At 35.9% G+C, this 26,592-nt stretch overlaps 3 protein-coding genes across 7 annotated transcripts in view; 2 read left to right on the forward strand and 1 right to left on the reverse strand.

Moving 5' to 3' along the window:
* Positions 1 to 24,373, reverse strand: part of KLHL3 (kelch like family member 3) — a 277,231-nt gene extending 252,858 nt beyond the window's left edge. Inside the window, exon 1 of the mRNA XM_020893036.2 lies at positions 24,191 to 24,373. The gene's annotated coding sequence lies outside the window, so the exon portion shown is untranslated. The remainder of the gene's footprint in view (positions 1 to 24,190) is intronic.
* On the forward strand, positions 1,883 to 22,864 carry MYOT (myotilin). 4 transcript variants are annotated; one of them, XM_020893015.2, is made up of 10 exons: positions 1,883 to 2,065; positions 8,698 to 9,264; positions 13,285 to 13,459; positions 13,989 to 14,093; positions 16,965 to 17,014; positions 18,102 to 18,234; positions 19,503 to 19,710; positions 21,243 to 21,408; positions 21,889 to 22,022; positions 22,243 to 22,864. In XM_020893015.2, exons 1-10 carry the CDS (start codon positions 1,902 to 1,904, stop codon positions 22,413 to 22,415), a joined length of 1,875 nt encoding a protein of 624 aa, XP_020748674.1. In that variant the 5' UTR covers positions 1,883 to 1,901; the 3' UTR covers positions 22,416 to 22,864. The 4 variants fall into 4 exon arrangements, with proteins under 4 accessions (XP_020748674.1, XP_020748675.1, XP_020748679.1 ...); XM_020893016.2 differs by having other exon boundaries at positions 1,884 to 2,065; positions 16,968 to 17,014; XM_020893020.2 differs by lacking the exon at positions 1,883 to 2,065 and adding an exon at positions 6,041 to 6,140 and having other exon boundaries at positions 8,820 to 9,264.
* Positions 24,374 to 24,460: 87 nt separating the features above from the next.
* PKD2L2 (polycystin 2 like 2, transient receptor potential cation channel) overlaps positions 24,461 to 26,592 on the forward strand; it is a 40,868-nt gene continuing 38,736 nt past the window's right edge. Inside the window, exons 1-2 of one of the 2 annotated variants that reach the window (XM_070465416.1) lie at positions 24,461 to 24,581; positions 25,275 to 25,376. In XM_070465416.1, the coding sequence (XP_070321517.1) occupies positions 24,551 to 24,581; positions 25,275 to 25,376 (133 nt within the window). In that variant the 5' untranslated portion in view covers positions 24,461 to 24,550. The remainder of the gene's footprint in view (positions 24,582 to 25,274; positions 25,377 to 26,592) is intronic. The other variant, XM_070465417.1, reaches the window with a different exon arrangement.

Raw genomic sequence — 26,592 nt, forward strand, 5'->3', positions numbered from 1 at the left:
TTAGGAAGAAACACCTCTTTTATGCCACATGGTATTTCTTTTAAAAGTCACATTTTTTGAAAGTAATAAAATTTATTACAATAAATATTTAAAAATATAAAATCTAGAAGAGACATAAAGTTACATTCTTATCACCCAGAGAAAACTATTATTAATCTTTTGTGTATTTTTCTGCAGTTATAATACAGTATTTTTATAATATTCAACTTTAATTAGAGAGGGTAAAAGAAAAGGATTTTCTTGGGAGAAAAAGGCCACCTCAGGATTAGTGTTTCAGCAACAGTTTACACTCAGAGAAGAGATATAGCTGTTCCGACTTCACATTAGAGATGAATAACTAAGGCCCAGAGAAGTAATTTTCACAAAGTCACAGAGCAAGCTAGTTGTAGAACAGGACTGAAATACAGTTTTTCTAGCTCTAGCACCCTGCCAAGTATTCATTCCATACCTTTTCTGAGTTTCTACAGAATTTACAGTCTATGATACAAGATTTCAGTCAATCTTGTACTTGTTTCAAGTTATTTCTTGCATACACATGGCATCTTCTCTCAACTAAACTGCCATCATTTAAATTCTCTATTCTCTTGTTTTATCTTTCAGAAGCTTGTTTATCATCCATTCCTGGTAAGCACAATTTTTCAACATCTTGATAATAAATAATTAAACCAAATAAGCATCTGAAGACTTTGATTCCTAAACCACTTTTGCCTTTAGGAACAGTTTTGACACAACCTTATGCCAACCCTATACAATGGAAGAAGCAAGAAAACTGGATTTATCAGTATATTTGCTCGTTTATTCATTCATTCAACATTTACTAGAAACAGGCAGTGGCCAAGTTCCATTTGTGGCAGTGAGGAATCCCTGACCTCACAGGGCATGAATTCTTCCTCTAATTCCATTTGATGTCCTCTTATTCCATGTGCGCCTCGTGAGCAACACACAGAGGCAGAAAGAAGGTGTCCTGACATCAAAAACTAAATTGTTGGCTGTCAAAGAAGTACATGTGATGGCCACCACAAAGTAGCCATCATTATCCTACCATCAAGTCTAATTACCACAGCAATAGCAACACTTAGGTCAGTTAATAAAATCGTCCTTATAGGACCTTTATGCTAAGCACTAAAGCGACAGAAATCTAGAATTCAAGAGGTAAAGTGTAATCCCTGCTTTTAAGAAGCTGATAGTCTAGTAGAGAAAACAGATATGTCTAAGAAGTAGGTGTTAGGGACCACACTGGGGTTACTTTAGGTTGCATTTTTAGGATTTATCTTCATGAGCCCACTCAAAGACAAAAATCTAATCAGAGGGATTTTTTTTTTTTTATCTCAGGAATACACCATTTATTCCCAATACCTACTCTCCCTGATATCCTCCCACACTGTTTGTTAATTTGGGGCACCTAATTATACTCTGTTCAAGTTGAATCTCTCCCCTTTCCAGAGGAAGTGTGCACCTTAATTATCACAGAAGCATTTCCTGAAGATTCTGGAGACTTCAAGTGCGTTGCAGAAAATGAGGCTGGGACTGCAGTCTCCACAGCAAGACTCTTTGTTTCTCCAGGTAATTACTCCTCAGGATCACCCTGCTCAAATTCAGCCCTGAGCCAAGAGGAAGATTCTCTCTGTTTCTATCTGAACTGGTGATGAATTCTATTTTTCAGAAGGAAAAGTGGAGAAATCAGAGGGTTCTCGAAAGTCACCCACAAGAAAATTTCCTCCAAAACTGGTCTCCTTTCCCTGGAGCAGTGACAGCCACACAAAGGATAAAAATCCAGACAATACTTCAATAAACCTTATGCCAACTATTCCTGAAACAGCCAGTCACAATGAACATGAGATCCAGGTTCCAAAGGAGGAGTTCTGCACCATCAATGAAAATTCCTCTGAGCTACAACCACAATGGTAAGGGCAGACAGACCTAACATTCACACATCCAGCAAACGTTCTTGGCTCTCTATAAAGAAGAGTGAACATGACAAAGCTCCTGCCCTCGGCAAGCTTGCATGGATGAATCACTTTACCTCTGTCATATCTCCATCATGCATTTCACCAAGGCTGAAACAGTAAGTCATGTAAGTTTTAGAAATAGAAAGAAATAATAAGTCTTAGATACATATTTAAGGGTTTGCTACAGAGACTTATTGGGGAAAAAACAACAACAACAACACTGAAATAGCAAAAGTTTCTGAAGAATGGAGTCTTTTCCCAAATTAGAATTCAATGTCCTATCTCAATACAAATAGGTAAAACATTTTTGATACAGATTCCTACATGGTTAGTCTTAGAATACAGACACAATTGTCCTTGCATATAAAGGACAAAAGTATAAACAGAAAGATATATGAGTACGTGAATTTGCCAAGTAGGCCGTGCATTTAAAACAACACAATCAGCACCATCCCCAGCCCCCAAACACAAACCTCAAACCAAAATACTTATTTTTTAAAAACCTAAAAACTGATACTTAAAAGTCATTGGAGACTAACAGACCTGGAACAATGTGTGAAATACATAGCAAGAATTCAATAAATAGGAACTATTACTTCACTGCATTGTCTTTTTATCAAGGTCAGTGTTATCTCCACCAATAATTGTGGAGATAATAATTGTTATCTCCACCAATAATTGTGAATTCTCAGTTGGTCTCCTGGAATCCCCTTAATGGGATCACCAGTCGTCTGGGCAGTAGCTACCCCTATAAATAGATTCCTCACGGGATCAAGGAAGAATGGGTGTGTGGAAAAATAAATAAGACTGCAATTTATTCAACAAACACTTATTAAGCACACTGTATATGTTTGTCAGTTTCTGTGCCTTGGTAAAATGATCAATACTCATATCCACAGTTTTTCTCCATAAGTACCTGTGTTTATCAGTGAGCCTTTAGGACTTAAAAAGGCCTTGAGTTTACTATTAGTATCTTTCATATAAGACTACTGTCTTTTTCATTAATAAAATCATTTGTGGGGACAATTATCAGGTAAAAGTTCCATGAATGTTAGCAGGTTTTTACTGAATGTCTACTAAGAGCTATATTCTCCTAGACAAGATAAATAAGTAATAAAGAGTCCCTTCCTCAGAAAAAAACCTAGTTGAAGAGATACATTATACCACAAAATAGTCCACTGTAGGATTTCTTGTTTCATTTGAGTCTCTGCAACACTGATTTAGTAAAATAGATACTATCTTTGTTTTTCACTTAATTATTAAAGTTCAGAGATATGCAGTAGAGTGAGTACTTACACTCAGGTCTCCAAAATAGATAATAAAAAGGTTAATGTGTCTAGAAAGCTGCAGAGCATTAACCAAATTAATACTATCATTTGTACTGTCTGACTCCAAATCCAGTGAAGTATCCACCATTATTTCTTGAGAAGAATAAGACTGAGTCCACTGCTCCAAGGCAATTCCCTTTTGCTATATGGCTGTGCAGAACTTCAAAAATCAGAGTAATTAATGCATAATCTGAAAATGAATAAAACATTTTTCATTCTTTTGTCCTTTCATCTTCAATAGGACATTTTCCTTCTCAGTTGATATAGCTGAGAAGGATAGAAATTAGTCTCATACACACATCTGACCTCTGAAGAAGGTCAGAAGTTCAAAGCACCATTTTTACAATCACATATATACTTCACATCTTAAAAAACAAGAGATGAATGAGTGACAGCTACCCCCTGATGATGAGGCAAGAAGGAATTTCCTGGACATGTAGCAGGAGATATTTCAGTAGGAAACACCTGCAACAGTAGGAAGTTACATACATCTTGGGAGGTATTAGAATGATTTACTAGAGACCCTTACTGATAATTTAGAGACAGAAATGGGAAAGTTATCTTTACTGGCTAGGCTGGAATATGGTTCACCCACCAGATATCGTCATTCTTTCAGCTTTAGGATGATTTTTCTCAAGTAAGCACCAAATCATTCAAACAGCCATATTTGTGAGAAAACATAAAACACCATTTTAAAAAGCACACCAAATATTAAAAGACATAAAAACAGATTCATGGTAAATTACTGAATATAGACCCTTAACTTTTGAGAATGGTGTTATAAAAGATCTCATCTACCTTTCCAAAACCATCTCTTGATCCCCTAATTGTAGCAAGAATCTTAGCCTCAATGTACCATGGAGCTACCACACTATAATGAAAGTTTATCTTACAAAGGTCAAGGGGAAAGAAGAGGAAAAGTGTAAATGATAAAGAATAAATAAAAACTAAAATTCTTCCTCAACTATGGAACATTTAGAATCTGCCCTTGGCAAAATTGGGGATTTAAGTTTGTCCTGGGCATCTACCACACTTGGTTGGTAGAGCATATCTCAATCAAACTCTGTTCTTGGGAAGAATCAAGTATCAGTCACATATATCACATTTAAAGTGCCTAGATTAGGGTCTTGCTCAAACTAAAGGCTAATATGTGTCTGCTATTCTTGTTATTTTTATTGTGACTTGCACTTACATTTTAAGTCTAATTTGGATTGAAGGCTTTGCCCCTATTAAGGTAAACTGAAATATCAATGAGCAGGAGTGGAGAAATATTTGGGGTGACTCCTTATAATAATACTTACAATAAGACTCCTTACAATAAGTAAGCAAATGCCTATTCATCAAGTCCAGCATGCTTTTTCTACTAAGTAATGCTTTTTCTACTAAGGTGGCTGTCATCAAACTTTCTCTGAACACCAAAGGAATATGCACCTACATGGTCAACTGTGAAGAATTTTAAGTGGCTCATTTGTGCTCAATTATCTATTTGTTGGACCCTGATGTACACGGCAATTACATCAAGGCTGGAGGATCCATGAGGGTTGCTGTTCAGTCACTCAGTCGTGTCCGACTCTTTGCGACCCCATGGACTGCAGCACGCCAGGCTTCCCTGTCCATCACCATCTCCCAGAGCTTGCTCAAACTCATGTCCATTGAATTAGTGACGCCATCCAACCATCTCATCCTCTGTTGTCCCCTTCTCCTCCTGCCCTCAATCTTTCCCAGCATCAGGGCCTTTTCTAAGACCATGAGGGAGGGGAATAAATAATTATGTTTTAAACAACAGAACTATACCAAAGCTAAAGCCACTAAATATGGATAATTCCACTCGATTAGCCTGATCCTCATGTCACCTACCCCTCTCTACCACCTCTTGTTGATCTGAAGCTTTCTTCCTAATTATATACTTCTCTGCATACACATACACAAAAATGGAAACATAAAAGGCTAAGATGGTCTCCTTGGTGAAAACAGAAAGGAAATTGTGTGACTATAAGAAGCAAGGGAGATACAGAGAGCTACAGGACAGAGCCCTAATTGTAAACACTGCTTGATGGATAGTTTCTTAAGTGTTTTAACTCTTTTAGAAAAAAAGTATAAAGGTATAAGGTCAATAAAAGTATAAGGTCAAGGATCTGTATGCCATACAGATTCAGAGAACTTGCTATACAGACCAAATCATGTTTTTCCACTTCCCCACCTTCCTAGTGACATGACACCATCATTCTGCTCTCTTGCCTTTGCCTAGACACACTCCCTCTCTTGAAATAAACTGCTTGAATACCACTCCACCCTTCCTTCCATTTGGCAAGAGAGGAAAAAAGAGGTCTTCAGATGAATAGCTATTTAACAGAAATCAATTTGAAGCCCATCCATCAGTGGTCTTATTTCTGGAGAAGTCTTAGTAGTCAGAATGTCAGTCTTAGAATACTATTTCCCTTTCAGTCCTTTTTTCAACAAGGAAGATCAAAGCTCCAATCACAAAAAAAGAAAATGAGTTTTCTCTACACCTTTTCCCATTTCCCAGTTCTTTTCTGTCCCCCCTACATGAGCTTGCTAAAGATCCTAGTCAAAGTTCACATCTAAAATAAAGAGGCTTGCAAGAGAAGCTCATGTAATCCCACTCCTTAAATATCACTAAGACATCTGAGATATTGTTTAGATCATGGACTCTTACTTTGACATGCCAGCATAGGTAGATGGACAGGCAAGCACATCAGATGTCACTGCTTGGCAGCTGATAAAAGTCAGTGGTGCTATAATACTAAGCACAGAGCCACTAGATTAGTCTGCGAGGGAAGGGGATGCCTCTTCCTTCCCTTTAGTAGTAGGTTTAACCCAGCTGGCACTCTCTGGAACTCGGGTAAGTAAGTCCCTTCTTTATTCCTGCTTCAGTTTTGGGTTTTGTTTTTGTTTTTTGTCCAAATCAGAACAGTATGTAAAAGGTGATCTTCAGATAAAAAGTTCAAAAGCCACAAGATCATAATGGCATTATACAAAGATTTGAAAAGAATGAGGCCTGTTCATTCCACTGAAACTATAAGGCATTAAAAAAAGTAGAAGGAAAGATAGTTGTGTGTCATTATTTTTCAATCATCAGTTTTCTTTGAAAAAAGGACACCTGGCCTAACTGTAACTGTGCAATGTCCTATAGCTTCAAAATATCCTCAGTTTTCTGTTTAAGTTTGTGGTATATTAGAAATAGGGGGGAAAGTTAAGATTTTTCTAAACAGGAGTGTTAATAGAACTTTATTCATAAAATCTCTGAAATTTATTTAACATTGTTTGGAATAAAATGATACTGTCATAAAACAGAAGGATTATAGAACTGACTGTTGAACAGTAAATACAAACACGAAGAAAAGCCTTCCAGAGTTATCTGCATGAACATCTGTACAAAATTTTCTTCAGACATGAAAATGAAATGTTTGAAAGAACATATTTTTAATTGAATTTTTTAAAAAAATAACAGTAATTGTTAACTATGTAAATATCAAAATGTACAAGACAGTTGACATTCTAAAAATACACATAAAGAAAAACAAGGAACTTTCTGGAAAATATCTACTGGCTATTTGTTTAACAGTTTATTCCTTGCTATTTGAAATTAATCTGAATGATCTGTCAGCCCACAAAGGAATTAAAAATCAAACACTGGATTCAATTCTGCAATGGAGTAAACCCATAACTATAAAATTACTTGCCTTGAAATAGTCTCTTTTTTTAAGAGTATCTAATTAAAGCCTCCTTTTGGATGTTTTTCTCCAGTAATTTCAAGGCTTAATATACTTAATTACTAAAATGCACCCTAGTTGAATGTGCTTGTGTTCATAAACTCAAAATTAAGAAATGTATGACTTTTTAAGTGCCTTTTTCAATAGAATCTTTCTCTTGACTGTTTAGTTGCATTTTTGTTCTTTCCTAAAACTGTTTAAACTCTAAACTATACATACAACCTGAGAATCAAGTTGATGGGTTTAGAAATTTTTCATTAAAAATGATACTTTATTCAAGAGAGGAAATTAAATAATCATAAGACTATGATTCAATTATGACAATTTGGTTAATTTTACTAGCTAAAAGTTTGATTTAGCATTACCTCAGTTTTGGTTTATACTATATAAAACAAACTAAACATATTCTGAACTAAATTACTTGATATTTTGAATAAACACAGAATCAATGTTAAAACAATTTATGGGGCTAGTCTTTTTGTGTAAAGTATATATATAGTCCTTCCCAGATTTACCACACTAATAGAAAAAATCAGGTGAAAATATTTCTTTGAGGCTGATTTTCGGGGCAAATGATTCATCAAAGGAACAATGGGGACCTGCTGTCAAAGGTCAGAAGTGCCAATGCAGAGTTAAGCAAGAGAGATGGCAGCCATCTTCTCTTGGAAGAGTACAGGCTAGCTTCAGAGCTGCCTTACTTCCCTCTGTACATCCCGTTTGCCGTTTCAAAAGAAAAAATAATACAGGAATGAAAGCAATTTCAAAATTTAGTCTAAAATACATACTAAACACAAAAATAATTTAAAGGGAAACCAAATAATTAAGAGAACAGCAAGACCAATGACTAGATAATAAAATCAAAAAATAACAAAAACTACAAAGGGTTCTGGAATACAGTAACTTATATACATACAGAGAGATACATGAATGCAGTCACTCCTTAATTATCATCTAGTTTGGTACTATGGTCAATCGGGAATCAAAGGGAGAAAAAGAGGCAGTGAATTATAAGGTAAAACAAAATCCACTCACAGTTGACAACAGTGAAGTACAGATGTTTGCTGTACTTTGTGAAATTGTAAAAGGATGAAGGAGCAAATATGGACAGTAATGTTCTTTAGAAAAGAAGCACGCTGCTCGCCTTGATTCACCATGTCATTCATCACAGATCACCAAGGCATGAATTAATGGTGCATCAGAAGAGCTGTTCATTGGTACTGATGAGCAATGGGAAGAATTCAAACTGAATAGAAGCTAATATATTTAACTGCTAATAATTTAAAGTCAGTAACTCTCTGTGGCTAATAAAACTGCAGGGGTTGGTCAAAAGCTAAACATGAAATAAAATTATCACACTGAGCAACATCACAAATTTTCTTTTCATAAACAAACACTTGCCAAACTCAAAGTCAAAACTTTTCCTACATCTTGAAGCCCCCAGGTGTGCTTGAAGAATCACCCAGAGGTAAGCAAACACTAATGAATTATTTTTTCTTATTCTCAAGTGGAAGTCATTTGTGCAAAGACAATGCATAAAGGAATGGAAAGTCTATGAGCCAGAAAAGTTCCACCTTGAGATGACTTTGAAAGCACATAAGCTTTAAGAGAAAAAAAAAACTCCTAAAGATCTTAAACAGTACCATTTTTATGCAAATACTGTAACTGAATCACTTTCTTCTTTTGAAGGAACAATATTCTTCAAGAGAAGGCCACTCCATCAAAGCCAGGAGCACTGTATTCCCAGGATCTCAACAAGGAGGCACAGACCAAGGTCGCTTCTGATTCACTGCAACCTTCTGTAATTCCAGGCTTGCAGACCCAGATTCAGGACCCCACCCCTTCAGGAGCAAGTCATTACAATAATAAGTTGCCTTCAACTTCCATAAACCAGCTAAACATGTTTAACTACGAACGTCCAAAACACTTCATCCAATCCCAAAATCCATGTGGCTCCAGACTTCAGCCTCCCGGACCGGAAATCTCCAGCTACTCTAGCCAGACCAAACAGTCTTCCATTACCATCCAACCCCGCCAGTGCACAGAGCAAAGATATTCTGCCTCCTCAACTGTGAGCTCTCACATCACTATGTCCTCCTCTGCTTTCCCTGCTTCTCCTCAGCAGCTTACTGGCTCCAACCCAGGCCAAAGGGTTACAGCTACTTATAACCAGTCTCCAGCCAGCTTCCTCAGCTCCATATTACCATCACAGCCTGATTACAGCAGCAGTAAAATCCCTTCCACTGTGGACTCCAAGTAAGTGAGCTTTAAAAAAAAAAAAAAAAAAATATATATATATATATATATATATACATATATATATATATATAGAGAGAGAGAGAGAGACAGAGTTAGATAGAACTGTGTATCCTGGGAGCTAGTATCTGGGGGGAGAAGAGGGATGGGTTATGTACGTCATTCTTCACTATCTAAAAAGTCAATGTGACCTCATGGTCTCATTCCATATTTCTCCTGGAACATCTTGAACCAGGGTACTGGCAATAAGTCATCTGACCCATTCTCCAGTGTCCAGGCTGAGTTAAACCCAAATCACCTATTACTTCATATTATACAATTATTCACCTATTATTTTCCATCTTCAAAAAAAAAAATTTCTAACATACCCAAGAACAGTGAACTACCTCCCCAGCTTTAAGTTCCTCATGCTGTAAATTTGATCACTCTGGTTCGAAGCTTAGCTGAGGTGAACACCTGTCTGCTCTTCTTCAGATAGGATTTCCTCTCACATAAGCAGAGGCTATTAAGTTTCTTCTCAGTTTTAGTCTTTTCTTACTATCCATCTTCCCCTCTGATCCTGAATATCCAGTTGGCTAAAAAGAAAATATGGGATTCAGACACTAAAGTATGTGAATTTTCCCGATGATCGGAAAAAAAGGCTTGAATAGATAAAGGTTCGTGACCTTAAAGTTTAGAAGATCATTAAAACCACACTTTGTTCAAACTGGTCGGACAAATCTAAATACAGGGAAGAATACCTGCAGACTTATGCAAGCATGTACTATTTCCACATCCCTAAAACTGTCCGAGGAGAAACTGATATGAAGAAGGACATAGTGGTTGTGCTTTTTTTAAAACATGAACTAAATACTTTGTGCTTATGCAAACTTTGGGCTATCAGTTTTCCTATTCCTCAGCTGGCTAGAACATCAAGAGAATTAAATCAGAGGCATCTGAAAAACCGATGGAATATGTTTTGTTGGTTACAGGCTTATCAACAGATAAGCTGAAATTCTTGCTAATTTCTCTCAGTTTTCTCTAGAAGCTAATTTTTCAAGAGATTCCAATTGTTAGTGGTCTAACCACAGCAAATCTACTTGCAAAGAAAATTTTTCAATATTTTTAAAAATAAAAACCAAGAAAGCCAAATACATTTGTTAGAATCCTATAGATACTAAGTAGAACCATCTGAAATGGCTGATAAAAAGTTTGACCTACAAAAAGGTATTCTCACAGGTTTGGCCTAATAATTTTAAAAGATGCCTTCAGGAATTAAGAGCTCTCTCCTCCTCTTCCATCCCAAATTCCCATTATACCCATTATCACACATTGTAGATTTTTCTTAGTTACATTTTACCCAGATAATCTTTTTCCATCTAGCTTTCAATTATTTCTAAATTTCCTGTATAAGCATATTTAAATCTCAAATAACCTTTTCTGACTACTATATTCTTCTTAGTAAAGTCTTTAATCCTATTCCAAATTCCTGTCCAGAAAAGAAGGCCATCAAATAAATACTAGCGAGCCATGACCATGTACTTAGTTCCGTGCACAGAACTAAAGAGAGGAAAAAAGGATGAAATGGAGAGGATGAGAAATAAAGCACAGAAGGACCCCAAACTAGAGATCAAAGATCCAGCTTTAGCTGTTCCATTTTCAGCAATCATAGATAACTCTTTTAATCTTCCCACAGCCACTTGATACCCATGCAGTGTCCAGCTGCACAGGGTGGAAAGCTCTGGCCCTTTGAACATTTGTGCACAACTCCCTCATTGTTATGATGGGCTTAGGTTTGCCCTGTCTTCCAAAATAATTCCTTGGATTCTGACCTAGAGAAGCTTGAAAGCTTTAGTTAGCTTTTCATCAGTAAGGAACCCTTAAGCAAACGTTTCATACATTTGCTTGAACCCACAGACTGGAAATTTAGAGGAATTCTTTAAGCACTCCTTTCAAAAAGCTTGCTGTGTGACATTCAGCATGACTACCTTACCTGCTAGGTGATTCAGTATGTTGATCTATAACGAAAGCAAGGATTTGGGTGATTAATGTTAGGGGAAGAAAACCCTATAAAGCACCGCGCAAGTATAACGTTAGTTTCTAATTATGAACAGATAGCAAGTCCTAACCCTTAAACCATGTAAGATGGTAATAATGCAGGTATTCAGTGAACAAAGTGACTGAAGTTACATAAATACATATAAGTAATTCTCAGCCTTGGTTTTAACAGTCCTTTAGGATTTCTCAGACATATTACACTATGACAGTTTGACAAAATTATTATTTAATGTTAACTCACTTTACCAAACACATGTAACTTTTTAAAAAATGGCAGGCTAGCTCAAAAGAAAAAAAAGAAAAAAAAAACCAGGCAGACTATTCTAACTTCATACATTTGAAGAAATAGTAGATCTATAAAACCAAAGGAATTTTAACACTTTGGCCTGGGAATTCAATCTTAAAACAAAATCACCTTACTATTTACTTAAACATTTTGTTTGGCTATTTACTTCACTGAACAAATCAGACTTTTGTTGAGGATTGATAATAGGCAATCCTGAATATCTGGAATACAACAAGGGAAAACGTATATATTCAACTTTCAATAGAGTATCTTGAACACAATGAAAAATATTCATTCATCAAACTAATAGTATCACCTCACTATTTTGAAAGCTTTGGGTTAGTAGATATAAATAATACAACAATGAGTAATAAAACATCTTTTTCCCCCTCAGTATATTTACAATCTAGAGATTACTAACCAAGTCCCCAAAGTCTGCAAAAATTAAAACTCTGGCTCCACTCAGAGGAAATATATTTCCCCTTAGCTTACAAGTTCTTTTAATGATCCTTGAGAATTTTTGAACACAAACATACCAGAGAACAGACCAAGGCTTCCTCATCTGGATATCTGGAGAATGTTTATTATGATAATGGCAAAATATTCAGAGGGCAGTGGCCCGTTTTCCCACATAATGTAATATCTATTATACTAAATGGGTATAAGCTAGCACCTGCAGCGCCCTAAGTAAATAAACTAGGTAAAATATGAACAAACTCTGTTAAAAGCATGAGCTACCTAACAGATCTAAAAATACAGGACTCCCTAAACACCACCCCTGCCCTCTATCAGAATCAGCAGGGAAACTCTGAGAGGTGCAAGGACGTCTTAGAATAAAATTTAGGACTGGAATTTGAAATAAGGATTTAAACCAAGCTCTTCAAATGCCATTCAAACTTGTTTTTTTCCAGACCCCCTTTTTTCTCATTTTACATTTCTTTCTCCTTCCTCCTCTAATCATCTTTCTCTAAAAATCACTTTAGCAACATTAAAGAAACTATTACTTTAGAAGTTGTTATATAGTGCCATACTTGTATATCTAGAATATGAAATTAATTGGAAGTAGAAATTAAAGCCAGAGATTATATAAACTGTAAATTCAATTCAAAGCAAGAGAATATTCACTGAACACCAGTAGTCATGCTGGTAAATGTTTAACAATCAGCTCTGGAAGGTGGTAATTGTGGTACTAACCAATTTCCCTAGTGTATATATTCCCACCAATCAATTTCAGACTTTCAACATGAGATCACAGTGAGTTGGGAAGAGACACTAAAAATCATTCTCTTAAGCCCATATGAGTCAGCTCCAGTACACTAATGCTTACTATCTACCCATAAATCAAACTTAGGAAATTCAACTGGAATATTGGAAGAGCCCTCACGTTGCCACTTACCGGACTCACTCTCACTTCTTTAGGGAAGATCGTCAGGGAAAAACATTCTTCTTATGTCTAATCTACATTGCTCCTCCTGCTACTTAATTTTCATTTGCAAAGACAAAAAGAAAAGAAAAAAACAGCTGGTAACCATTCCTAAAAAATTCTTCTTGACTGTTATTAAGGCAATTGGTATTTTAATAACACCAGCAATACTAAGTGGTAAATTCAACCTACCTAAAGGTGACTGACAAAAAGATGCCAATTCTATTTTACCACTTCTTAAAGATTTTTTTTTAATCTTTTTTTCTTTTTAAAGCTATCAACAACCCTCAGTAGGCCAACCTGTAAATGTTAAGTCATACCAAAATGCAAATGCTAAGCTCACATCAAGGACTCCTGACCACGAAATACAAGGATCAAAAGAAGCTCTTATTCAAGATTTGGAGAGAAAGCTAAAATGCAAGGACAGCCTTCTTCACAATGGAAACCAAGTAAGCAAGATGCCTATTTTGTATAAAAAGACAGTAGAACTATAAAAGCTTATCTCAGTAAGAGAGTTGTTTCTGTCTCACAAAGCTATGCCCATATAATCAGCAAGGGATAGGATTATCTAAAAAGAGGGAATATTTGGATCCTATTCTGTATTTCTCTGCATGAAATTTGTTCGGACTTTTTGAAAGACAAAAAAAGACATGAGTTTGAGTAAACTCTGGAAGATAGTGAAGGACAGAGAAGCCTGGTGTGCTGTAGTTCATGGGATCGCAAAGCATCAGACATGACTTAGCAACTGAACAACAACAAAGCTTGTCTTTCCTAGAAAACAGAGATGAATATTTACAGATGAAGCAAGTGGAAATGCTTTGAATGAAAGAAAATGCTTTCTTTAAAAATATAGTATCTATCATTCAAAAGGCATAATCATGTTTCTTTGTTATAATTCTTGGTGGTTTTAAGGTAAGATCATATAAACAACTTTTATTAAATCTCATTACTATCTCCTTTATGATTTTTTCTTTAAAGCGGCTAACGTATGAGGAGAAGATGGCTCGCAGATTGCTAGGACCACAGAATGCAGCTGCTGTGTTTCAAGGTCAAAATGACAGTGAGGCACAAGATTCAGCACAGGTAAATTAAACTAATCTTTATCTAACTGGAGCACTTTTCTTTCATGTGATTTTTAGATTTATGTTTTTCTAAATATTTATAAATAGCATTTGAAGCAAAAGTCAATTACTTCCATGCTGCATTAGATATAAAAAAGGACAGGCTATGACTAGTTGAATACATACACAAAGATTTTTTTAACTTTACCCTATTTTCTGGTGGTTCTAATATCTCCATATGAAATGTTACAAAGTCAAAATACCAGAAGGCTAATGGTGTCACTTTTCATCTGGACATTTAGGGGTCAGTTAGACCTAGGACTCTCCCTACAACGTCTACATGGACAGAAAAATTATGAGTTGTAAATCTTTAACAGGACAGAAGTTAAAACTCTAAAGAAAGTAATTGCAACCTTTTCTCATAAGCTGTTTATCATTTCAAAGTTTTAAAATAAACTCGTGTACTAATGAAACATCTAATTCCTTTGACATGTTCCATGTATTTTGAAATGCTTATTAAAAACAAAACAGACAACAAAACCCTTATGAATAATGGCTCCAGGACTAACAAAAGCATCCTTTCCAAGAAGGGATTAACTTTATGGAGAACATAAAATGAATATTCCACAGGCATGTTCCTGACCAATTTTATTTTAACAAGTTAACCTCAAAGAGAAGTGTACCACTGGAGAGGCAGAATGAACAGCTATTGCTTCCTGTCTTCCTTCTATAGTTATCTCTTAGTCCCTCTTAAAAAGTCCACAGAAACTGGGAGCAAAAGGGATGAAACCAGGCATTCAAGAATTCCAACCTCCTAAAACGCATCCTTCTAAAGTATAAGAGGAAAATAAGCTTGTTTCTATTAAATGTGACTCTGTGTTAATCACTCACTTGTGTCCCACTCTTTGCAACCCCACGGACTGTAGCCCACCAGCCTCCTTTGTCCATGGAATTCTCCAGGCAAGAACACTGGAGTGGGTAGCCATTCCCTTCTCCAGGGAACCTTCCCAACTTAGGGATCGAACCCCACATTGCAGGTAGACTATTCACACAGGAGATCCAGGTTCAATCCCTAGATCAGGACGATCTCCTGAAGAAGGGAATGGCTACCCATTCTAGTATTCTTGCATGGAGAATCCTATGGACAGAGGAGCCTGGTGGGTTACAGTCCGTGGGGTCACAAAGAGTCAGACAGGACTGAATAACTAACACTCCCATTTTTCACCACGTGTGACTAGACTACTAAACAGGATAGAGTGCAGTCTTTCAGCACAGCAAGTAACCAGGGCCTGAGGACAGAACTTAAAGCTCTCCCAGCTACTGAACACTTCACATGTTCACTTATTCAACTAATTCATATGAACCATCTACTGTGTGTTGGGCTCTGGAGTTGGAATAGGAGATTAAAGCAAGAATAAGACCTAAATATATCTCTATAAGAAGAAGTAACTCAAAGTAACATTATATTGATGATGTTACTCAAAGTAACATTTTATTACAAATTCAATGTATGATTTCAAGGGCAAGGATGTATTGTTTTTCTCATTAGTTCTTCAAAAACTTTAAAATGAAGATGATAATACCAAGAAAAGAGCAGCAAAATATATTATGAAATCAAAAAAGAAAAATCTTACACTTCAAACAGTCTACTTAAATTATACAAAATGTCATCAAACTATTGGGTTGGCAAAAAAGTTCATTTGTGTTTTCCCTAAGATGTCATGAAAAAACGTGAATGAACTTTTTGGCCAATGCAATACATATAACCAAAAATATCATACCTATGAATACAAATCTATATACATATTCAAACCACCAGAGGAAAAAGTAAAAAACTTAATTTGGATATTATGATTTTAAGTGGATTTTTTTTTTACCAAAAAATTCATTGATTGCTCTTTTTTATATTTGATTTATTTTTAATTGGAGAATTGCTTTACAATATTGTGTTGGTTTCTGCCATACTGACTGTTCTTTTGACATTTTGCTTAGAGAAACTCAAAGCCTCACCAACAATTATTGCAGAGTTATAAGAATTTTGCTTTAGAATGACAAAATACAAACAAAATTAAAGTTCATCCCAAATAAATTACTTGTATTTATTTGCTATGTTGCTATACAGATGTTTTTCATATGTCCAGGTAAGGACTATAATTTCTACTTCTTTGTATCTCTCACTATACCAAGCACAATGAAATATGAGAAACAGGCACACAATATCTTACCAAATAATTATAATATTCATCAATTCCTGATTTCATCCTCAAATATGAATAACTTTCTGGTGCTCAGATATAAATCCTAAAAGATAACTGCTTAAATTAAATACATCCTTATTAAGCAGGAAGTAATATTGTTTTCCAAAGGCTATTTATAGCTCTGCAGATAGTTTCCAGGGTGTCCATCAAGATTTTGTGCCCTGAGCTAAAAACAAAAGTATTTTCCAGTCTAATACGTGTTTATTGTTGTTGGTGCCACTTAAGAGTAGTAGGCATAATACCCTGTTATCAACACAAGTGACTTCATGACTATTACTGTTTTACCAAAAGACACTCTGTACTATGTGCTCCCATTTCAAATACACCAGGGGGATTCATCATCCTTTGACATAAAATACAGTCATTTGAAAAATGAACCACCATCAATTCAAAGTTTAGTTAATTTTCATAAACCGTATCTATTGAATAGTCTTAATTCTATAGATTTCTTGCTAGAATACTGGAAGGTTAATATACCATATTTTAAATGCTTAACAGCTAAATATATAGAATTATCTATGACAATACAAACACAACCACAACAGAAATGTTCCTTTCAACTATAGCTACTAAATTCTGCTTAATTTCAAGCTAACAGTGGCATGTTAACATTATCACTTTGTTTTAATTCCAAGCAGCACAATATAGAACATGCACGGCTGCAAGTTCCTACATCACAAGTAAGGTAAAAAAAATGTTTTTAATTTTAAAGAAGTATGTATTTTGTTACCTAAAACATGTTCATATTTTTAAAATGTAATATTTACAAAATCCTCAAGTTTCTTACAGACCTTTTATAAAAAACAGTGTCACCAGAGGGGATAGCGGGTTGGTGGGTGGATAAATTAGGAGTTTAGGGTAACATATACACACTTCTAGGTACAAAACAGATAAACAAAAAGGACCTATTGTACAGCACAAGGAACTATATTCAATGTCTTGTAATAACCTATAATGGAAAAGAATTTGAAAAAGATATATCTGTATATAACTGAATCACTTTGCTATACACTTGAAGCTAACAAAACACTGTAAATTAACTATGCTTAGATGGTAAAGAAACTGCCCACAGTGTGAGAGACCCAAGTTCGATCCCTGGGTTGGGAAGATCCCCTGGAGAAGGGAATGGCAATCCATTCCAGTATTCTTGCCTGGAGAATCCCATGGACAGAGGAGACAGGCGAGCTACAGTCCATGGGGTCACAGAGTCAGACACAACTGAGCAACTAATACACACAATAAAAAAGTATGGCTATAAAAAAGAAAATAATGTTTATACTGCTTTGGAACCAATAGAGAAAAACAATGTGAATTTTCTAATGTCCAAGATGACGATAAAAATTTTTACCTGTTAATTATCACAACTGTCTCAGAGGAAAATTTTTAAATGCTTTGTTCAAATAAGCCAGTACCATGTTTCCAGAGTAAACTTTCTCATAATGAAAACCCAATCCTAATTATACAATCATTGCATGTGACTAGAATTGTCCATGCATTTTAATACACTAGCTTCTTCACCAATTCATGGCACTGAAAAAAAGAAACAAAGATGGATCATTTGTACCAGATGTTTTTAAATTGATACCATTTCTAATAGTCATCAAATATGCCACAGATAAACACAGCTCTGCAGCCTCTCTCCATTGTTACTACACTATCAGATCAAACAGCACAGCCTCTGGGGTTTCAAATGTGACGGCTAAATTATATTTGCATGAAAGAAAGAGCAATGACAATTCTTCTGCATAGTGATTATTAAAATGTTTTTGTAGAAGCAGATCATCTTCAAGGGGAGATGTGAATGATCAGGATGCAATCCAGGAGAAATTTTACCCACCTCGTTTCATTCAAGTGCCAGAGAACATGACAGTTGAAGAAGGAAGATTCTGCAGAATGGACTTCAAAGTAAGAAAAAAGTTCAAAAATATTGAAGAAAAATTAACAATGGGATACTAAGTTTTGAAAAATGTTTCCTCCTCTTCATAACTTTCTACAGAGCCTGACAAGTAGTATGTATGTATGTGTGTGTGTGTGTTAGTCACTCAATCGTGTCTTGACTCTTTGCCACCCCATGGACTATAACCCATCAGGTTCCTCTGTCCATGGAATTCTCCAGGCAGGAATACTAGAGTGGGTAGCCATTTCCTCCTCCAGGGGATCTTCCTGACCCAGGAATCGAACCTGAGTCTCCAGCATTGCAGGCAGATTTTTTACCATCTGAGCCACCAAGAAAGCCCAAGTAGTATGTACAGTGGATGAGAACACTATACATAAGTTCACCTGGCTTAGAATCCTGGCCCTGCCATTTTCCAGCTGTGTAACCTGGGACAAATCATTTAACATCACTACCCTTTTGTTTTCCCTGTGAAATGGAAATAAAATTTGTACCAATGTCATAAAGCTATTTGAAGATAAACTGAGTAAATAGGTATAAGGTACTTACAATAGTGCCAAACACCTAATACCCTATATAAGTGAAGTTTTCATAACAATAGGATTTCCTAAGTAAAATGCCTCTTCAAGAAACTCAAGCTGCCCTGCCCTCTCTTGGCCTAGAAGAATTCTTCAGGCTAAAATAACTTTTTAGAAAGGCCTACATTTTTACTAACATCATTTTGGAGAACTTTTTCTTCATAAAATATTTTTCCAGATTCCCTATGAGTGAAATTCAGTGTACACATTTGACTGTTAAGGCTTATATGAAAACACTTAACAAAATGTCATTCATACACCAGAACTATAGCTCAAGAACACTCTGTTTTGGAAAGGTTATTAATTAGATTAGCAAGATTCATATATATGTGTCTCTAGGACTTCATCTGCACTTGCCATTAGCCAGAAAAGCCATATGACTTCCATATTCCTTGTGGAAACCAATATAACATAAATTAATGTCCTTAATATAGTAATTAAGAGATCTTAAGGAGCCTGAGGTTGTATATGAAAGAGCTAGATGTGATTTGAGATAGTCTAAAAATAATATATTAATTTCAAGGGTTATGACTTTTACTATTTTGTTAAAAATTATTGAAAGAAAATACCTTATAAGATTGCACTTTGCATTTTTAATCACAAACCCACTCAGGTACTAAATTGTTAAAATTCATAAATGGACAAAGGGGTTCCAGTGGTCTGTAATTTAAAATTCTATCATCTTGTATTTCCCTTTCCAGGTGAGTGGACTACCAGCTCCTGATGTGTCATGGTATCTGAATGGACGACCAGTTCAATCAGATGATTTTCACAAAATGATAGTGTCTGAGAAGGGTTTTCATTCACTCATCTTTGAAGTGGTCAGAGCGTCAGATGCAGGGGCTTACGCATGTGTTGCCAAGAACAGGGCAGGAGAAGCCACCTTCACTGTGCAGCTGGATGTCCTGGGTAAGCTCCAAAGAGATACCAGAGAGCCCCTTAAAGACATGTCAAGTCAAAACAGAAACTGTTGAAAAAGACTTTACATTTAAGGTTAATGTCTATACTACAGAATCTAGTAGAACATCAATTTTATGAAAAAGTCACAGTGGGCAGAGGTTGAGGGAAATTCAAAGAAACTACAATGACAAATCTACCACTAAAGCTTTTCTGGAAGAGAAATAAGGCAACACTTCAGACCGACCAAAGAAGGTAGTATACTCCAGTTACATTTTTAGACATACAGTATTTGTAGATTCAATATTAAAATGAAAAATTTTAATCTAATCATTTTTCTGGTCTATAGTCTAAAATAATGATTCACATTTTCACAGGTTGTTATAATCACACATAGCTTAAAACTGAAGAGTAAATGTTAACTTTTAGCCTTAGGCTATGCATTTTTAACCAGAAAGTAGTCTCTAATTATGACAAAAATATGCTGACTAGCTTTAGAAAACAAATAGAACAAAACTCATGTCTCAAACTTGTTTTTAGTAGTTTTCATAAAACTAATGTCCTGTTTTAAAATATTACAATTTAACTGATTTAAATATATCACATTTGTAATGACTTAAGATATACTATATCAGAGATATTTTGCTGTAACTCACTGTTTATTATATAAAAGCTTGACCAAGCTAAAGGATGGGCAATCCTGAATTTGTATTCTACCCAGGTGAATGAAAATGCTGTAAGATTATTCTATGATATAATAAGGGACCTCAGACTAAGGGAAAAAGTAGTGATCTGGAATTTGAAACACACACATACCACACACAGAATTCAAGGGATTACGCTTAGGGCAAAACCTTTCTATGCCAAGCTCCAAAAATACTATAATGTTAGAGCTGAAAAAGACTTCAGCTGGCATTCATCCAATCTCCTCATTTCTCCTTCAGAAAAGCTAGGGTTATAGCATTCAGTACCAATTACTCTTTTCCCTCAGGTATTTGAAGAAAAGTAAAGACATAGTAATTACTGGCATTTGTATATTATTTTATAGTTTACAAAGTGCTTCTTCATTCATAACCGCAACTGATCCTCACATAATTTTGTTCGGTGTGGGCACAGCTGTCATTATTACTTGGGTATCACTTTATAATAAATAAAATTTAGTCTCAGAGAAACTAAACAAAAATTTCCCCAATGTGCATGGCTGGTGGGGCAAACAGAATTTGGACCCAAGTTGTTGGTTCTCTTTCCACCACTCAGTCTGTCTCCCTAAAGGTAAGATGATGACAACATAACTTAAATTCTTCAAATGAAACATGATTATAAAGTCAATTCATCATTACATTACTGTTTTAGAATTATAAATAGTAATACAATATACAACAGTACTGCATATTATTTTAACTAAAGTTGAAACATAAAACCTTCCATTTCTGTTGTTAGTACTTTCTAAAACTTTTATATCAGCATACAGACTTCATAATACTTTGGTTTGACTTAATATTTTTATAATATTTCAAATACATGAATTTTTTATTAATATGTAGCAAAAGAACATAGAAGAGCACCAATGTTCATCTACAAACCACAGAGTAAAAAAGTTTTTGAGGGAGAATCAGTGAAGCTAGAATGCCAAATCTCGGCTATACCTCCACCAAAGCTTTTCTGGAAAAGAAATAATGAAATGGTACAATTCAACACTGATCGAATAAGGTAGGATAAGTATTTCGAGAGTTAACTATAGAGTACTTGGGTGAATCCAGTTATCCTTTGAAATGAATTATAAATGGCATGCATTTGTGACCTCAATTTGTCTAATTTTAAAAACATATAAATGAAACTAACATAATATTGTAAATCAACTATACTTCAATTTTTTAAAAAATATATAGAAATATGATAAGCCTCACTAAGCTAGATTCCACTAATCAGAAATTTAGCAGTTAAAGTAGGCTAAGATTTACCTTTTTACTAACAATAAAAGATGACTCAAGGAAATAGATGATACAAACAAGATTAGGGGGATGTTTAATTCAACAAAAGCAGCAGTTATGCAATTACTAGCTACAGACTCAGAATTTCCAAATGCTTTTTTGTCTTCTTACTGGTCTGACTGTAGGTCAGAGACATCATAAGTAAATTCTCACAGAAAAACTAATTCCTTTACTTTCAACTTGTAATTATCTTTTCCAGTTTATATCATGATAACTCTGGAAGAGTTACTTTATTGATAAAAGATGTAAACAAGAAAGATGCTGGATGGTATACTGTGTCTGCAGTTAATGAAGCTGGAGTGACCACATGTAACACAAGATTAGATGTTACAGGTATGTCACGCTCTTACAAAGTGCTATGTCAAGTGTTAAAAAGAACTTAACTGAGATTTAGTAAGAAACACAAATTCCAGCATAGTATAAAGTCTGATGGATTCTTCTCATACATAGTCAGTTTTCTGTTTTTTCTTTTCCTGTCTGATAACAACTACCTAGTATAACCCATGTGTTTAGAACAAGTTTTCTAAATTAACTTTTATTTGATCTATTTCAGCCCGTCCAAACCAAACTCTTCCAGCTCCTAAACAGTTACGTGTCCGGCCAACTTTCAGCAAATATTTAGCACTTAACGGGAAAGGTCTGAATGTGAAACAAGCTTTTAACCCTGAAGGAGAGTTTCAGCGGCTGGCAGCTCAATCTGGACTCTATGAAAGTGAAGAACTTTAACCACTCTACCAACATTGGAAAACACAACAACTACACTATCAATAATAAATTCAATTAAATTTTTGAAATAAATCCATAGCTGTATTAACAGATTATGGCTTTAATTAGGTAACACAACTAATACATATTTATAATACATTTATCCTTTGATTCCTGCACATTCTATTTACCTCTCTGGTTTGTGAAGCCTACAGAAAATCTGGATTTATAATTGTAGAAGATCTTTAACAAATGTTCGATTTTAAGTCATACACACACCTACAGTTTATAAATTAATATCAACATTTTAAACACATCTAATGCTTAATAAGATTTACTGATACTGCTTTCTAAATACTGTTTTATCTGTTTTATCTGTTTTTTTCTGATGGGAATACTAACATGGTATAGATTATCTGAATGTTCCTTAGTTTTATGTCAAAACAGAATAAAATTTCAAATATTTAAAACAGCCTGTCTCCTCTTCACAAAAGTCTAGATCTTTAAGATAAAACTTCTGGTTTGTGACACTCAGCAAAACCTATGAATAACAAGCTCCAGAAGGGCAACAATACTATATCCTAGAACAGTTTATCTTGGCGAAGCTCACAGCTCAGTTTATTCCTCCTGATACAAAACTAGACTTTTTACGTTTGCACTTCAAAGGCAACCACAATAACTTATAGCATGATATTATCTCTCCTGTAATTGTGGTTTTGTTTTAACCAAATAGGTTTCTAATTTTTCAAGATCACTGAGCTCAATGGATTAAAAATAGTCTGCAGTCCTCTGCCTAATTCTTATAGTTCATGTAAATTTGAAAACTTACATGGGAGGGGGGTTTCCTCCTCCATTTCTAGTTCAGATAACCTATTACCCTAGAAAACATAATTTTGCCAGCCTCTGAGCGTCCCAGTGCAGGAAAGGGCAAATCCTGTGTATCTTTAAGTTAGGCCAGTAGCCCTCTTTTTCTCAGGTCTCTACTCCACTGGCTGCTGGCCCGCTGCTACTTCGCTTCAGTCCTGTCCGACTCTGTGCGACCCCATAGACGGCAGCCCACCGAGCCTCCCGGTCCCTGGGATTCTCCAGGCAAGAACACTGGAGTGGGTTGCCATTTCCTTCTCCTAGACCTCTCCTATTCCTTTTATCACTGATAGTCTTTGACCCCTGCTGTTGTGTGGCCTAGTTTTCCTTTTTACCTGACATGAAACAGCATTTATCAACATTATTCTATATCTCTTTCAGAGGAATAACAAAACGCGGTTTACTTTTTACTTTCAAAACAGCATGAGCAGTTTCTCAGCTGGCTAACCTGGGGCTTTTTAGTTTATTCCTTTTTATTTTCGTTTTCACCAACATGAGAATCCCCTCCCGTCTCACATTCTGGCGGGCTTGTGGATGCCTTAATTTACAGTCAAATTTGTTTTTTTCTATCTATAGCTAGTTTACAAATCTCATCTTTGCAAAGCTTCTATGTCAGATACGAGTCTGGGCTCCCAAGAACTACTGTTTTGGCCTACCCTTTTACATCATCACTGCTAAACAGATTTTTTCCCCCCAATATATATATTTCAATGTTCTCTTCAGCCATATTGGGTGGAAAGCCGGGTGGAAGCTATTTCTAGCAACAGCTCTTAATTAGTAATAACCGGTTTCTGAAAGTTGAGCGGCGGAGTGGGGTCTCCGTTACAATTTCCGGCGTCGGCGTTGAGCAAACTTTGCCCCAACGCGACTTTGGTCTAAGTAATTTATTCTCCTCAGTTTCTTCAAGTCTAATACGAGGACAAAACACCTACCTTTCAGGAAGTGGTAGTATGAAGACTAAACAAGCTAACAGATATTAAAGTCAAGAAAAAGTAGCCCATTATAATTAGTACGATTTTCATGATTATGCTCAGGCCTAACGCCAAGTTTGCCGTAGAAATCGACAACACGCAGAGAACAAGTGCTGCCATGCGTAGGCCGGCCTCAGGCCTCACGCCAAGCCATTCCACGCAGCCCTCAGTGCGCACGCGCATCCGCATCTTCAAGCCCCGCATGCGCGGTTGTTAGAGGACTCGCTCAGGCGCACAAGCCAGGGGCGCACGTGCACAAGAGTACCGCGCAGGCTCTGAAGGCATAGGAAGGCGAAACGGGCGTCGTAGTCCAAGTCGGCAATGGCTGAGGCTTCCCGGTGGCATCTAGGTGGTCAGGGGCGCTCCTAGGGAGTGGGTGGGGCAGGGCGGAACTGGCAATTCGAAATACCCTGCAAGAAAGTTTGTAACCCCGCATGATTTCTGATGAGAGATATAATCTCCAGATCGGTTACCCTTCACAGCCTCTTCTTGAGAATCGGAGAGGCTCACTGTGTGTGACAGGAAAAGTGAATCCTCGAGGAGACATCTCGCCTCTTGCCCTTGCCCGAAGCTGGATCTGGGTGCAGCCACTTGCTGTGCACTGGCCTTCGCTGGGCCAGCCTTAGAAGGCCTTTGTTGATCGAAGGAGTAGCGACCTTAGCAGAATCCCAGGCAGAGTCCTTTTTCCTCCTCCGGCAGGAGCCAGCCATCCCAAGCAGTGATGACGGATGGCGAAAAACGATTAGGGACAGATGAGGGGGTTTTCTTTGGTTTATATTTTGCATTTTCAGTTTAAAACAAGACTGGTAAGGAAACATCCAGGTTATAAAATTCATCATGAACAGTCATAAAATGATTGCCCACTATCACCTTGGGAAAATGTTACTAATTATTCCTTCTTCATAAAAGTGAGAGTAAAAACATAACCAGAAGCTGTTAGAGCTTTCCTTCACAGTGTAAACAGCTAAAATTGCCTCTGTTTTTCCACCCCTATGATTTACATACATTATAAATTAAAGAAAAAATTTTGTTTTATGTCTCACAGGAACTCCGAAACGTAAACTGCGTTACAGAGAGGACGTAGAAATTAGAACCACACTTCAGGAGTTGTTACTCTACTCTATTTTTTTAATAAACTTATGTATATGTAAGTACACAGATGTAGATGAAAAGTCTGAACTAAGTTATCTGTAGATGAAAAATAAAACATGGGTTTTATTTTTTTTTAATTAGGCTTTTAGACCACTGAAACCTCTCAAAAAATAGAGACACATTTCAAACACTTTAAATTCATTTTGATCGACACTATGTCCATTTCTTAAGGGGCACAACTTTAAAGTCACGGATTTAATAAAAAGCTTTTATAGTCAACTTTGGTTGAATCAATTATTCCTGTTGGCAGTTCTATCTTGAATATAATTATTCCCTTGAGTTGCCAATTCTTGATTTCTTTTAGAGCCATACAGATACATCAGCTTCACCCTAGTCAGACTACAAATGGGTCAGACAACAAATAAGGCCTAAGAAGTTAGTCTTGATGTCTATTTTGATCTTTTCCCTAGCATGTTACATAGTTAATAGTAAAATATGCTAGTTCTGAGTTACAGGAGATACAAATAAGTGCAAATCTTTAGGGAGGACCAGGAAAACATCTCAACCTACATTCCTCCTATCTGTGAGTTAATAGCATGATCAGTATTAAAGAGCATTTTGTCTTTATAGCACCCAGTATACAGTAGATGTAAGCTCACTGGCTGGACATATGTCAGTATGGCAGTTATTAGGCTGGCAAAAAAGTTTATTCAGGTTTTTCTGTAAGATGGTATGGAAAAACCCATACAAACTTTTTGGCCAGCCCAATATTTATCAGTTAACTAATTAATTGGTATGTGGGAGTGAGCTTGAGTCAGCTACTGATTAAAAAAACAGCTTTAACCATCTCATAAGTTATCTTAGATTAGTTTTTAAATGCTTATTACAGAACATTTGGGGAGTGGAAAATATTTAAAATCACTCAATCACATTATTCAGGGATTTTTTAAAAAACACCTTTTTATAATTAGGAAGAATGGGAAACAAATCTCCAACAGAGGATTTTTTAAATATTTTTGTGTATATAATGACATAATATGCAACATTAAAGAATGGCACAGGTTCATGTTTGCCATGGAATAATGTTGAAGATGGATTATTACTAAAAATAAATATCTTCTAGTAAAAAAGAATATTTAGTCTATACCCTGAACTAATAGTCCATGGGATGGCAAAGAGTCAGACACAACTGAGCAACTAACACTTTCACTGATCTAAAACCTACACACCTACCCCTAGAAAGAATGAGAAAGAATACTAGTTAATGTTTT

The sequence above is a fragment of the Odocoileus virginianus genome, chromosome 3 (assembly GCF_023699985.2).
Source record: "Odocoileus virginianus isolate 20LAN1187 ecotype Illinois chromosome 3, Ovbor_1.2, whole genome shotgun sequence".
Taxonomy (NCBI): domain Eukaryota; kingdom Metazoa; phylum Chordata; class Mammalia; order Artiodactyla; family Cervidae; genus Odocoileus; species Odocoileus virginianus.